Genomic DNA, 14,917 nt, shown 5'->3' on the forward strand with positions numbered 1-14,917 from the left:
GCTCTCTGATACAATGCGAGGAGTCACAGACAGAGCTTGTTCTAGTCATTGAGTTAGGAAATTAGTATTCAAAACACCATGACCTTACTCCTGACTATGACTCAAAATTAAGTGACTCAGGTAAGTCACTTTCCCCCTGTGTCTAAGGTTATTCTTCTGGAAAGGACGCAGATATCTTTGAGATTCTCTGATAAAAAGTTATGCGTCAACCAAAAATATTGTTGATGTTTCTGTTACACTTTTTTCAGGACAGTAATGCAAAGTCATTGCGTACATATTTGTTGAATGGTCAGGCTTAGCTTTGCAGGCAAGTCTGTAACTTATTGCTTTAATACCCACTAATTACTCATTTTCAAAGTATTCATGATAGCAAGTTTTAAATTGCCTTCAGATCTGTTCAGGGGAAGATTTGTCCCCTATTCAGGAAAAGAAGAGCAGACAGGTTCTGTGGTCAACAAGCATAAACACTCTTCATCTTTTCAGAAGAAGGTGTTGTCTCTTGCAGACAGCCTGATTCAACGCTGAAGGTGTCTGTTGAAGGAACTGATCTGTTTTTCTTTATTCCCAGCTTGGCACAACAGCTCTGATGGTCGCATCTTACCATGGCCACATAGATTGCGTACGGGAATTGGTGTTGCAAGGAGCAGATATCAATCTGCAGAGAGAGGTAGGAGGAGTTCTGCATTCAGACAGGGATTGATTAAGTGATTGTTGGTTTATTGGAAATAGTAAGAGTGTTGTTTGTTGCTTTTTGCCAACTGCTTATTTGTGCTGTGCTGTGCTGTGCATGTATAAACAGGGTCTGTTCTCCTAAGGACATCGAGGAGTCAGACGTCTGAAATTGTAATACAAAATGAGATGCCAGAGGTACATTTATAAATAATTCATCAAACATTTCCAGCACATGGGGGTTGGTGTGGGGTGCTTATATCTGAGGTGTAACCCTCAGGTTACTCCACTTAAGCATCTGCCATTTTACTTATTGGCACTATAATTTACAGCTTTCTGGATGGGATAAATGTGACATGATAAGGAGAAGTCCATTACTTTTTGACTTGCAGAATTTGGTCATTAACATCAAGTGGATGCTGTTGTGAGCCCAGGAGTTGTTTTGACTCAGTATATACCCAGAGGTTTCTGCCTTTCACTCTGAGGCAACTCAAAACAAACAATCACACAACTTAATCACTCTTTCCTGCATGTCTACTTTGCACTCAAGGCACCTCTCACACCGTAACTTACTTTTCTGTGGAAAGGAAAATGTCAGCACCTAGCTTTGTAGAAGTGTCTTCCCCTTATACTATGCTCAAGGAGTGGTAAGGAGTATCTACAGCCATTCTTGTCTGTGTGCTGGCTACAATTGCTCTGCGACAGAGTGGGACTGGCCCCAAAAGAACAGCAGTTTGATGAGGACATGTAGTGACATGGGATGGTGGCAGGAAGAGCAGGACAGCAGTATTTTCATCACTTTAATAACCCAAGCAAATGTTTCTTATTTTCCTTGGTTACCTGGAACTAGAGCATGAATCTCGTGCTGATGTCTTCAATTCACTGAGTCAGTGAATGCCATGCTTGATGATACAAGTGTCTTTGCACTAACTGGCCTAAACTTGCATTAACCATGAATGTCAGTATCTTTCAGAGGGGTCCTGTCCCAACAAAACATTTGAACATGTAGTTTCCCTTAGATAAACATTGCTTGAAAAGCAGCAACAAAAGGAAAAGTTGAGAACAGTTTTATGGACCTTTTCTTGAGTTTCACTCTGGACACATTGGTTCAGCAAGCAAATAAAAAGAGAAACACAGGAACACTCCAAAATCACTCTGCTACAGAGAGGGAGCAAAATAGATGAAATTTAAGCCCTAACAACAAAGGACACTGAAAGTAAATGTATGTACTCAAACTAATGCTCTTGTACCTTGAAATTGCTGTGAAACTCAAGGAAAGGGGAGACCCAGAGGTTTGTCTGTGAGAGGGGGCTCTAAAATGGTCTCAAGGGGCCATGTGCTGTCGCAAGCTTTATACAACTAATACAGTTATATTTCACACAACTGATATAAAATAAGGGCTTTCATTTCTTCAGTGAGGTTAAGGGAAAGTAGGAGCTGCATGACAGGCAATAGTTGCTTGAAGGCTGCTTGGATGAATGGGAAGCTACTCATGTAAAATACAAGGGTGATGTACCAACTGCAGTCACATTTTGCCAGTGGAGAGTCAAGCAAAGTGGAGCTCTGCTGTGCTGAATAACCCCTCTGTGGTCTTTCCACACCCTTATCCAAATCCATCCTGTGCTTCTGTTTGTCTTAGGTTGTAGAAGCAGGTGGTAGAGGGGTTGGCTACAGATTGGCTGTTCCTCTCTTGAGTAAGACTGCTCTGTTCTCCCTCTAGGCTTTCATTCCTTGTCTGACGACTGAAGAGAAGTAAATGAATCCTAAGAGGTCTATATTAAAAACAGTGAAGAAGCCACTTGTGAAACTTGATTTTTATTCCAATGTGTGATGCAGGTCACATTTCTCAGTGCGATGAGAAGAAAACTGACCCTTGTGGGGACTGATCTTGTGTCACCTTGTGTCCTCTTTAGTCCTCAAAACCACCATGTATTTTCAGTTGATATTGAAATGATTGTGCTTAGTAAGTTTGAATTTGAAATGAAATGTATACTTTGATCAAGCATGTTATGTGTTTGGTTTTTATTTAATCCATTTTTCCCCTACAGTCAGGTGCAACTGCTCTGTTCTTTGCTGCACAGCAAGGCCACAATGACGTGGTGAAGTTTCTCTTTGAATTTGGTGCTTCCACAGAATTTAAGAATAAGGTATGATGATTTGTCTGGTTTTGCATGTTGATACATTCTGCTTATCAGGACTGTTTTTTCCTCTTCACATGAAAGATGATGTGGCAGCAGGAATGTGGCAAAATGATTTCCTCACTTGAATGTTTTCTGAATAATATGAGTACTAAACTATATTGTGAAAATATTAACTTGGCACTAGCTTTTACTACCTGGACTTAATGGCATGATTAGGTCAAAGATCAGTCCATTGATAGTGAGATCAGACTTTCCTCTTAAGCCATTCTCCAACAGAAGAACAAAGGGTCTCTGTACATCTCAGGTATGATCCCATTTTATGCATACATGTACTCCACTTGTGCAGACTGGGATTCATCCCTGCTGGGAAGTGTCTGCGTACCACCATAGGAGACAGAGGAATATAATGGCTTCAGTTTGAAGAAGAAAAATAGTTATTTATCAAACAGTAACCATTTTCTCCAGATGTTGTAGTCAGTGACTTGAATAGCTCCCTCAACCCATACCTGCTGTTCAAAGTCCCTGAAAAAACAGGCTTTAGATACTACAGGAATTGATGGAACATCACTGGGACTCAACTCTTTACACTCTAGAGATGTAGCAGATATTACTGATTAAAAATCCCAAGGCTCTGTGGTCACAGAGTTCATCCATGCCCGTACAGTAGGATGTGGATTGATTCTGGTACCTCAGGGAACTACGCTTGTGGTAAGCAACACTCTGACCGCAGCAGAAGCCTCCATCAGTAAATTTAAAAACATGAATGAAATTGTGCTTGTTTAACCACAACATGGAGTGCAGCTGTGGAACTAACACCATAGGAAGTTGCAATGTTAAATACAACAGCTGGATGTTACTGGGAGAAGCTGCACATTAAAATAGACTGCTTCTGAGTCTTTTATTTTAGGGTGAGGGTAGCAAGATTCAGAAAAATGCTCTCTCACATTCAGCTGTATACAATTGGGTGAGTGAATTTACACCATTTTTTGAGTCATCTGACCTATAGACAGGCCACAAAACCATGCTGAAGGAGCAAATGTGTCCCAGCCATAAGAGGAGCCTGCACGACTCTCTGGGGCTGAACATAAAATTGGGCAGTGCTTTTGCAGAGGGCAGTGAATGCAGGAAACTGTTGGTAAGGAGGGAAGACAGACTGAGTACCTTGTTCTGTCTGGAGGGACAAATACATCTTCACCAAGACTTTGAGCAGCCTGTGGTCTAGGTGTTTGTGAAGAGGTCAGGACTAGGCCCAGAAGGTGAACAGCAGGCTTGAAATTGTCTGATCCTTCATGAAAATATATGATCTTTTTTGAAGCATGCAATTAAATTAAGGAGTCACTAGGGCAGATAAAGTGGTGTAATGTTCCAAATGAAAAGAAAATCTCTCTGCATTTAGCCTCTCCTGATACCTTCCACCTTTGGATAAATACAGGTTTGGGCTTTACTGGATGTATCTCCTGTTGGCCTTCTGATTTGTTTTGGTATTGGTTCAATTTTCTGATTTAATAATGTGATTTTCATAGCTTGAAATTATTAAATCAAATCTTCTTTCTGTTAAAGGGCAACAAAGATAACAGGCTCTTCCATGCCGTCCCCCAAATCGTAGAAACAAAGTAGCTAACAAAATATGTGTTTTCAGGTCAGAGATAAGGCATTTTCTGTTTAAGGCACTCAGCTGGGAGCAGCACAGGGAAAGATGAGGCTGATCCTGTCTGTTTTTAAAGGGCATTGCAAAACTCATCAATTTGCAGTGAACTTTCTGTTATAAATGAAGATGTTTAATTTAAGTATGAAAACAGTTTGAATGAATCCTAGGAAACAGAGACTTTTAAGCAAGGCAATGCAAAGTCTAGTGTCTTCTTTGTAACGTGTTTCTCTGTAAAATTTAATTACTGCATTTGTCACTCATATGCAAGAGTGCTGGAGAATGATCTTAATAAAACAATTCTTGGTATCCCTTGTATCATTTGAGTTGATATTCACTAGGACAGGCTAAACAAACATCCCTAGAATTATGTATCAGAAAATAAAATATTTTCTTTTCTTTACCTGAGACATGTTATAAGCTTGTATCTGGGTTCTTGTAAGGATTTCCATGGAGGCATGCTCTCTGAGCAATACTGCAGGTCGAACAGTATGTCGGAGGCTATTTTTCAGTAGGTAGCAATTGCAGATCAATTCCTCTCTGTTGTAGCATATTTCACAGAGAGTAAGAAAAACATCATGTAATGCTAAGGTGCTTGTAGGCAGTGATGACAGAGGTGAAGCAAGGGACAGGCTAATAGAGAGGTGTACACCAGAGAGTGTGGTCTCATCGGGTGCTGCTGTTCCCAGTGCTTACGTGGGAGATTGGCAGCTACTGTACATGCTGCTGGCAAGGAGGAGAAAATATAGGGATAAGAAAAAAGGATTTCAGAGGAAGAATTACAGAAGTAGCTGAGAGGACTGGCTCCTGTCTTAGTTTCCAGTGTGCTGGAAGGGTTTGCAGTAAAGGATTAGTGGAGGCTAAGTTGTGTCATGAAAACAGGATATGAGCAGGAAATAAACACAAGGCTGAGTGCCTTCTCTCAGCTCCATTGCCCATCTCCCTCCCTCTGCAGAGTGGTTATTGCCCTACAAGTGCCTCCGTGGTTCCTCACATGTCCCTGCCCAGCTCAAAGTTTCCAAGAGGCTTGCCAGTACCAAAGATGCTGCTTCAGCATTTTACTTGTTTCAGCTGAAGCCAAAAAAAAAAGAAAAGAAAAAGAAAAAAAAAAAAAAAAGGAATCATGTGGCTGAAGGAGACTTTAAGACTCTGTCATTTATTTCTTGTTTTCATCCTTCCATCTACCTTCCTTACAGTCTGCAAAACAGTGGGGTCTCCAGGTAGAGCTTGCTGGAGAAAAGGCTCTTGTGCTGGCAAAAAGGGAAGAAAGTGAAAGCAAGATGCAAGCTCAATAGGAGTTGGGGGACTGATTTTTTTTCTCCTCCTAAAAAATGTGGGCCTTTGCAGTGTTTTGTCCAACAGTGCCAATTCCTTGATTTAACTGAGTGTTGTCTTGCCATAAGGTGTTTTCCATGGAAAGCATTCCCGTCCCCAAGTTATTTTTTCTAGAGCAAGACCTCTCTCTGTTTGTCCTAATGGTACCCCCATCCAGAGCATGCACACAAATCTCAGTCTCTTCTGTGGAATAAATTTGACTTTATAGGAGACATAAATAGAGCAGGTCTTAGAGCCCACTTGCCTTCCTGATCAACAACCAAATCCTTGGGCCAAGGAGTTATTCTTTGATTTTTTTTCTAGCCCTGGAAATATTAGATTTGGTGTGGGCAAATGGAACTAGATCAGGGTGATCTAGATCCCTTGGTCACTCTAGTCTGAAAGATCTAAATGTTATGTTTTGGAAATGTGTTATTCTTTCCCAAAATGTATCTGTCTAAAACTGTTCACTGAATTCAACCAACAACTTGGTCAGTATCTCCACATCAAGACACTTAGAAAGATCCTGCTTAAAGTGTCCTCCTTCTTAAACCTCAGGCCGTGACATCTCCAAGGAGGAATAGCACAGTCCTGCTCCAAGCACTTGCCTTCAGCTCTGCTGTGTTGACTGTGGTTAGCCATGCAGGCCTGTCTTTGATTTGGGGCCTCCCATTTTGTTTTCTCCAGAAATTATGTTAATAACCAAACAATCTTCTTAAAACAACTTAGTTGGGAATACAAGGATTGTAGAAAATGAAAAGCCAAAAAGCAATAAACAAGCTGTTCTCATATGCAGCTGAACGTGACCACTTACCTTCCAGATAGGGAACCTCAGTATTTTTAAGCTTCCTATAGCTCATCCTTCCTTGCCTTTCTGAGGAAGACCTCCTGTCTTGGTAGCACAGTTTCTTTTCTTAACTCATTGACCTTCCTCTCTGCATTTCCTTCAGGGAAAGTCTTTTTAAAAGTCTCTTATTTTGTTTGTTTGTAGGCCTTCGATCTTGTAACTCAGCACTCAAGTAAAACTGGCTTTCATCTGATGGGAGACAGGAAATAGGTTTCATGAAGCTACTAGCTTTTGCCACAGTTTTTTAAGTGTGTAGAGGTGGTTTGTTGGTTTGTTTGTTTTAATCCAGAAACCATTGTGGTTGCTTTCGTGTTCTGTTCCAGCAGTTCCTATTAAATTAGGATGTTTTATTTTACAGGAAAGTCTAGTGACTCATTACTACAGAGTAACTTAACTCCACTGACCAGGTTGCACACCGTGTTTACTTACATAGTCCAGAATTAACAATTCTTCGATGGTCACCTAACAGTTTCACATTGGTGACTCTGCTGACCCTCAAGCCTTTCTTGCATTTTAATGTGGCAGGGCAGAAGGGTGAATAGTTTCTGAGCGCAGTTACAGGCAGTCCCTGTGGATTATTTCAGCCATGTCAGGGCTTAATTTTTTGTGAGGTTGTCAAAGGCATGCAATAGCACTACAGATTAAAAAGTGTGATTGTCACTTCCCATTGTAACAGATTCATTCATCCATTTGGGCTGTAACTTGTCTTGCTGGCTATCTGTCCATGTGGGAAAAAAAACAGACAAAACTTTTGAGCTGTTTCAGAGAACAAAACTGAGGGAAAATATAATCTTTTGCCCCCATTAATAACAGCTGTAGAAACCATTTATTTGATAGCTTGCTTTGTGGAGGAGGAGTTTGGGGCAGGGAGAAGGCTGGGAAGAAGACAGAAAACCTCAGGTATCCATGACGTGGGGCGTGCGTCATCCTTGCATCACGGCATGGTGCCAGACCAGGCAGAAGATGAGAACCTCCTCTCCATACCAGTGTCAGAAACGATGGCAATTTTTGAGTGGGGTACAGTGCATTGAACATGATGTGGCAAGCCCTGCATTTGATATTTCCATTGTTTCCACTGGCTTGGAGTTGTCAGACAGCAATACTGAGGTATTTCCCACCTCAGATAGCTCCTATGGGAGCAGCTCTACAAGCCAGACATGATGCATGTGTCTAGGTCTCCCTTTAGTGGTGATGCACAGTAACTATAACTGCCAGGGATCACATCTTCAGCAGAGGTAATGGGGCTTTCACTGGGTGGTGGGTTTGGTCTGATGCCCGCTTCCACATTTAGCTAGAATGCTTTTAGATGCATCTTCCCTACACTTCAGGCCAAAATTAAAAGGTGAAAGGCAGAACAGGACAGAACAAGAGGTCCTGGTCAAAGAAGAGCAGATGATCGGTAAGCTTTAGAGCAAGGGACGTTTGTGCTGTCCTTCTACAAGTAGAGAAGTTTGTCAGGGGTAGGGGATTGGGCAGTAAAAGTGAAGATATGCAGAACAGTTTAGTGTTGTGAAGCAAATAAAGTCTCTAGTGGGAAGGTAGAAGATGAGGAAATAAAAGCAGAATTTTCTTTGTTCCCGTCACTCACTAAAAAAGCCTCAGGAGAAAAATGTTTATAGTGATGGAGCCAGAGATTTAAGGGCCATGTCTTGGCACTAAAATTATGAAGGATTCAGTAGCTAGTCACTCCAGAATTGTTCTGAGCCAAATTCTGAAAAGCCTTAAAATTTGCTTATGTTTTATGGTGACATTCAGTCTAGCATCTTCACTGCCACACTACTGTACCCTTTCTTTGCTTTTTCACAGGATGGAGGTACTGCTCTTCTAGCTGCTTGTCAGTACGGGCATGCAAAGGTAGTGGAAACTCTGTTGAAGCATGGTGCCAACATTCACGATCAGCTTTATGTGAGTTATTTGACACGGATAATATTGACAACACTGGTGGCGGAAAAAATGTGCTGTTTGTTGGACAGCAGTGGGTACTCTGGCTCCAGCACAGAGAATCATTTGCCAAATGTTGTGGTTTTGTAGTACTCTGCTTCTCTAAGTTGTGATTTTTGTTAACTGTCTGCTGTGAGAAAAATCTCAAATAATTTTCTTCAGACAGGATCTTCTTTGCAGCTATTTTATTTACGATTGCAATGGCGGCCGTCCTGCCAATCAGGAGCGCATTTTAGTGAACAAACCATAACCTTTTATTCCCTACTACCCGACGCCTGATCACCTCCCGTTTCCTCATTGGCTGAGTGCTACAGGTTCACAAGCTACTCAACGCTCCTCTGTACCATAGATGTACAATTTTTCTTTTTTTTCAACCCTTTAATTTCTCCTTTCTTATGTTTTGAGAACTTGTGATCTTTGTTTTACTGTTCTCACACTGCTCATCCTGTCTTTCGCAAGTTTCTACCTTATTTTGGAACAGTGAGGCCTTCGACTGTCCACTTATCTCCTTAGCATTTCTCCTTATTATGACTACACAACTACCTTGGAATAAAGAAAAACAATTCTCTGCTGCAAAAACACAACTTTGTTTCTCACACTGCTTTTCACAGTTTTGTGAGAAGTGGTACAAAGCCAGAAAAGATGGGTTAGCTGTGTTTTGGTTCCTCATCTGTAAGAAGGCTATGTTCCAAATCCGCACCAGCTTTGTGCTGTCCCTTACCATTGAACAAAAGCTTGTGTTGTGTTTTACCACATCAGATTTGCATTGCAGGCAGAGAAATAAATAACTGTAAAGCCACTGAGGTATTCAAGAATCAGTTTATCAGTTTTCTGCCAAGAAATATCATAGAAGTTATGTTGTCTTTAATATATATATATTTTTAATATCAGTTAAAATGATGTTAGATGGTATTTGTGCATCTCTAGTTTGTCAGTTCTTTGGGCAAAGAGTGGTTAAAATGACTGAGCTGACATTGTTTAGTTGACTTTTCAGAAAGCTGGACTGAGCCAATGAAGCACTGGATTCAATTTACTTCAGCAGAGACACAAATAGGCTGGGCTTTTCAGCATTCAACAAAAATGAGTGGCAGGTTTTCTCTCCACTTCCCACCACTGTTTCCTACCCGAGGGCACAAGACAAGTCTGACAAAGAGGAATTTGTTCCCCGTGGATATATGTTTGGATTTTTTTAGCCTTTTCCATGGGGTTTGCAGGATGCTGTTGGTCAGCACTGAGCACTCGCAGCTCCCACCAGTCTTCATGCACTGGTCCCACAGAGAGTCCCCACCTCTGCGCTGCTCCCACCCCACATTTGTGCAGAAGGGTGCTCCAAGGTCACTCCTGCCCAAGTAGCGATGACCTTGCTAATATAAGGCTTAGAATAATTCATAACATTTATAATGTTTGTCATCCTCTGTTTGCTAATCCCAGGGTTTTCCACCTGGTTTAAAAATAGCAGTGCTGTTGCACCTGGAGACACTTACCTAGAAGTAAAGGCAGTAAAATAACTTCCTTGTTGTCTCTCCTGGAAATTAGCAGTATTTACATTCAGATTTAGAGATGTATTTTTATTGCTCAAAGTCATGAGGTAAAACCAGTCAGAAACAGCTGCTTAGTAAAATAAGAACACAACCTCTTAAAAACAAGCGTTAGCCTGACTCTTTTTTTTTTTTCTGGGACACTGCCAAGTGGCTTTTACACAATGGTATCTGGCAAGTTTCACTTGCAAGCAGCCAAAGGAGAGGGAGTTCAAGCATGCACTTGGGCAGTCCTTCCCAAACCATTGAGATAGATGTTTTAATTTTAAGTCGAATCATGTGAGGGGTAGAGGAGAACACAAGAGAATACGCTAACTAAACACTGCTACTTGCAGAAATATTTTATACCCTCTAAACAGCGTTCTTGTTATAGCACCAAATCAAGTACAAATCACAAATAATTATTAAAACAAAAAAAAAAACAAAAAAAAAAAAAAAAAAAAAAAAATGTTGGATGACAGGCAAACCAGGCTCTCCATCTTGATTGATGCTATATTAAAGAGCTCTTTTAATATTATGCAACCTTTTCTGCTTTCTAAATGGAAGCGTTGTTACTGAGTGAGTCTCTGGAGGAAGCTGCAAAGCACCCGATGCCATCACCCTATTTCTCACACTTGCATAGCAGCCAGAGGAAGCAGCCCCTCAGAGGGCCTGAGGATGGATATTCACCTGCAGTGCCAGCAGATACCTCTCTTCTTTACCAGGAAGGACTTTTCCCATGCAATCAAAGTCAAATATTTTAGATTCAGTCCCTGGGCATGCTATTCAGCACAGGTTTCAGGCCTGCTCTGAGCTGTGCAGGAGGAAGACCTAAGCAGTATGTCTTTCTGCTTTTAGTTGGTTGGATGGCTTTTAACGAGGTTTGAAATTTTTTCATTGAAAACAAACAAACAAACAAACAAAAAAGACCTCAATGAGATATGAGTTTTTATTTTTTTTTCATATGGAGAAATCTTATGTGAATCAAGTGTTATGAATTTTCTAATGTTGAGAACATCTCCACATGAAAGACACACTGAAGAAAAATAAATCCTGGATTAGTTCATTTCTCTCACAAACCTTTCGTAGAGAAATGCTGGCGTCTGACAGGGCTATGAGGTACTCTGTCCTGCATGTGCTACATTTACCCACTTTTATTACAGAGCCATTCTCTTCTGCAATATGTGCCAGAGCAGTGGTGTAGCAGTTGCTGGCATGGCGTAGCAGTATGCCACAGTACTCACTCCCTTGGTCTAAAGGGCAGGCTTCAATTCCAGAGTCTCCAGTTCTGCAAAGTATTTGAACATTTTCGCCATGTGCATCTCTGTGGCAGAACACCTCTGCATGAGCTAAACAAACCTGAATAAATATATTTACCTAAAGAGGAATGGATTTCTAGTTATATAGACCAATGCTTTGGTGAGCTAGACTCTTAGTATGCCAGACCCAGGAATTAATGCTCTTTGATACATGATGGGAGCCAGTTCTGTATGCTGAACAAAAACACTGCCATAGTTTGTGATTTTGGTCATTACTCCTTGAGCTCAGCTGTATATATATGCTGTAACACTGCATAATGGCTTAGGAAGAAGATGATTCAGTTTGGTTTGTTTTTGTGTGAAAATAATGGTACAATTTCAAAACAGTATAAGCTGGATATATTTGTTCTTAGGACGGAGCTTCTGCAATTTTCTTGGCAGCGCAAGGAGGCTATCTGGATGTCATCCGACTGCTCCTCTCTTCAGGAGCCAAGGTTAACCAGCCACGACAGGTAAGCTCAACACTTCAGGGCAGAGCTGGGATCTAATTACTAAATCCCACAATTATTGGAAGTTAACACTGGAATTTTCTCTGGACATCAGGTTCCCATGGAGGTGCTTCACCAAAAGGTAAATTGTGGCTGTGTCTGCATTTGTGTGTTAGTTCAGACTGGTAGCGTGGATTTGAAGGAAGTGCCCCAGTTGTTTCTGCTTGCACACAACCTAGGTAATTTCCGTAAGAAGTGAAACTGGAATCTCTATTTTAGGTGTGCACCAATTGTGCTTCACATCCTAAAGGAGATCAGACCTCTGGCTGATCCTTGGGAATGCTTTGAACCACGTGCAGGTTGGGCACGTTTGGGCCACGGGACCAGACTAAATAAATATAAAACCCTGAAGCTGTATTTGATGTTGATATAAGGGCCTTGCACTACCTCTTGAAACTACTGAGCTGTTTCTGCTGCACCAAGCTGCTTGGGAGCATGCATAGCACATCATCTCCCTTGCATTCTTTTGAAAAGAATATAGGCTAGGTCTTAAACTAAGGGATACTTAAGCATACCTCATATACAGAGACATACGAAAACTCTCTTGGTTTCACAAAATGTGTCCTTAATTGTTTACCTGTGTCTTGATTCTAAAATCAGTGCTTAAACAGCACCTTTAGACGCTGCTTTGAATAGCAAGGTGTGGGAGTTGCACAGCTAACTTTGCTCCTGGCACTTCGAGGCGTCTGGATTGAGACAGACGTTCCCAGGAATCTTTGCCTGCTCTGTGACAGCCTCCCCTGTGGTCTGCTGAAACCCTGCAGGCAAGGTAGCTGTCCTGGGCCTTGACTGCACATCATAAATTGATGGGATAAGGTCTTGTCCTTGCAATCAGTCATGTACGTCTGCCAGGTGTCTGTAATTGCTGACTGTAGCAAGTAAAAAGTCAGGAGGCAGGAGCAAATAAATGTGAGGACTAATAACAGAGGACAGCGTGGCATGTGACAAGCTTGGCCAGGTATTTTTAATATTTCTTTTCATTTGCCCCAAAGAACCTGAAAAGTCATAGCTTGGCAGCATAGATTGATCTGTATGGCTTCTGCTGCATCTGTAGGTTTGTGTCTCCTTGCTGCACCTCTAGCGCATGGAAACTGCACTAGCATTTTATGTTCACAAAACTAAAGTCATTTTCCTGCTGGATAAGAAGGATAAATCAGTGTTTGCATTAATGCCTTTTTGAGTGGGTCAAAATAAAGCTGGGGAGCCTTTGATTTAGCTGAACCAGTTTCACATTCCTGCAACACAACATGTTTCATGATGCATGTTCAAATCTTAGTTGAGGCAAAGTCTCAACTCCATGTGAATGCCCCTCCTGGCTCTGTCTCATCTCCAGCTTAGTTTGTATGGGCTTAGTTTGCCTCAGGGTACCTCGAATCCCTGCTAAGACTATGCCTGGGTAGGTCGGTGGCATTTGTATTCAGGTCCACTGTAATCTGAAGCATTTCCTTAACAAATGGAGCATTTTTGCTGTTTAATTAGTAAAGAAATGGTTGGATGGACTTCAGCCTCTTTCTTACTAACAAATTTGCACTTTGATCAATGGTGGCGTGTTGGTTACCAGGAATGCAGCCCTAGATGGTGCACTTTCGATGCCAGATGTCTCCTAATGTCAGTTTTGAGCTATGTTGCTCTTCCTGCTGTAGGAAACTTTTCTAAGCAACATAACATTGAATGCAAGGCTGCCTGTAGCTGCAGAGTGCAAGGTTCATGCTTCTCCTTCCTAAGAGTCCATGTTTTCCTCTCTGTCTTGTGAATTCAGGGGTGTAATTCACCTCTCTGATCACATGCATCTTCCCTGTATGTCTTCCCGCTGCTCCAGAGGGTACCAGTTCCCCTTCTGTCTTGTTCCCCATCTCCGAGTCCCATGGGGTTCTCCTGACACCTTGCAGATGCCTGCATGCAGGCCCTTCAGCTCAGCTCTCACAAGCTTTCTGGAAAGCTTCTTCCCTGGCAATGTCATTCCTCTTGATTTTTAACCTTTTTCTGTTCTTTCTGACATTGGGTCCCCATGGAGCTGGGCTGGAATTTTTTTGTCATCTTTTTGTCTAGACAGAGCTCGGAGCAATGTCTGCAGCCCAGTGTAGGCAATGTTTCTGTGCTTCTCTGACTCAAAAACAAAGCAAGAAGGTTATTTGCCAATGAATTTTACGCTGTGTATTGGCAGGGTTTAGTTTGACTGGCGAAGTAGACTGAAAATGTTATGAAAATTAATGTTTGGTGTTTTTTTTTTTTCTTTACATGTGATATGCAATCACACATATATGCAAGCTGGTAAACCTATGCAGAGTGCAGACTACAGTCCAGCAAGCTTGATTTCCTCATTATTAGCAGTAATTCAGCTGGTATAGAGGTGCAAGTGGACTGGTGTGAAGAATGGTGGAGGAGATGACACTGAGCAGCCTGAGAGTAGGGGCTCTCCGTCCCTGAAAGTCCTCAGGGAGAACACAAGGGTAATTTCACCTGCTAGGGTAATCTGGTCCTTTCTAAGACTCTAAGTCTCCAGCAAGCACTGAGATTCAAAGCTGCAAAACAAACTCTTTAGTTAATGGGTAAGAGAAGGAGCATGAGAAATTTCTGCCAGGGTATGTTTGGGACTGCAGGACTTAAGGAAACATAGTTTGTATCTATTACGAATTTACAATCAAATAAGGAAATAATAAACACAGCTTTAAACATATGGAGCATTTAACATTGTTTGTTCTATAAAAGTAACGGTCTCCAGTCTGCTGGGTGGTCAGAGGAACAAGAAATGGAAAGTACTTTTTGAACTGTTTCCCTGCTCTCATATTCTTCCTGACTCATCTCTGAGTCTTAATATCTGTTCATACAGGAATTCTTGCATGGCATCTTAGTACAATGTAATATCTCTTTTGCACCATATACCAACATGAAACTGGACAGAAATCTCCATATAAATATTTTATGCATTTACACAAACCTGCCTGTTAGATGCTGTTTGCATAAAAGATAGAAGCTGACATTAATCAGTGTGAGCCCACCGCCAACTTCATCTTTTTTTCTTTTTCTTTTTTTTTT

General features: G+C 41.4%; 1 protein-coding gene across 2 annotated transcripts in view; it reads left to right on the forward strand.

The window, feature by feature from the left end:
- The window catches only part of ANKRD29 (ankyrin repeat domain 29), a 32,961-nt gene that overhangs the window by 7,280 nt on the left and 10,764 nt on the right, over positions 1-14,917 (forward strand). Inside the window, exons 3-7 of one of the 2 annotated variants that reach the window (XM_035317963.1) lie at positions 569-667; positions 2,718-2,816; positions 8,423-8,521; positions 11,747-11,845; positions 11,937-11,963. In XM_035317963.1, coding sequence (XP_035173854.1) covers positions 569-667; positions 2,718-2,816; positions 8,423-8,521; positions 11,747-11,845; positions 11,937-11,963 — 423 coding nt within the window. The remainder of the gene's footprint in view (positions 1-568; positions 668-2,717; positions 2,817-8,422; positions 8,522-11,746; positions 11,846-11,936; positions 11,964-14,917) is intronic. The other variant, XM_035317964.1, reaches the window with a different exon arrangement.

The sequence above is a fragment of the Oxyura jamaicensis genome, chromosome 2 (genome assembly GCF_011077185.1).
Source record: "Oxyura jamaicensis isolate SHBP4307 breed ruddy duck chromosome 2, BPBGC_Ojam_1.0, whole genome shotgun sequence".
NCBI classification, from domain to species: domain Eukaryota; kingdom Metazoa; phylum Chordata; class Aves; order Anseriformes; family Anatidae; genus Oxyura; species Oxyura jamaicensis.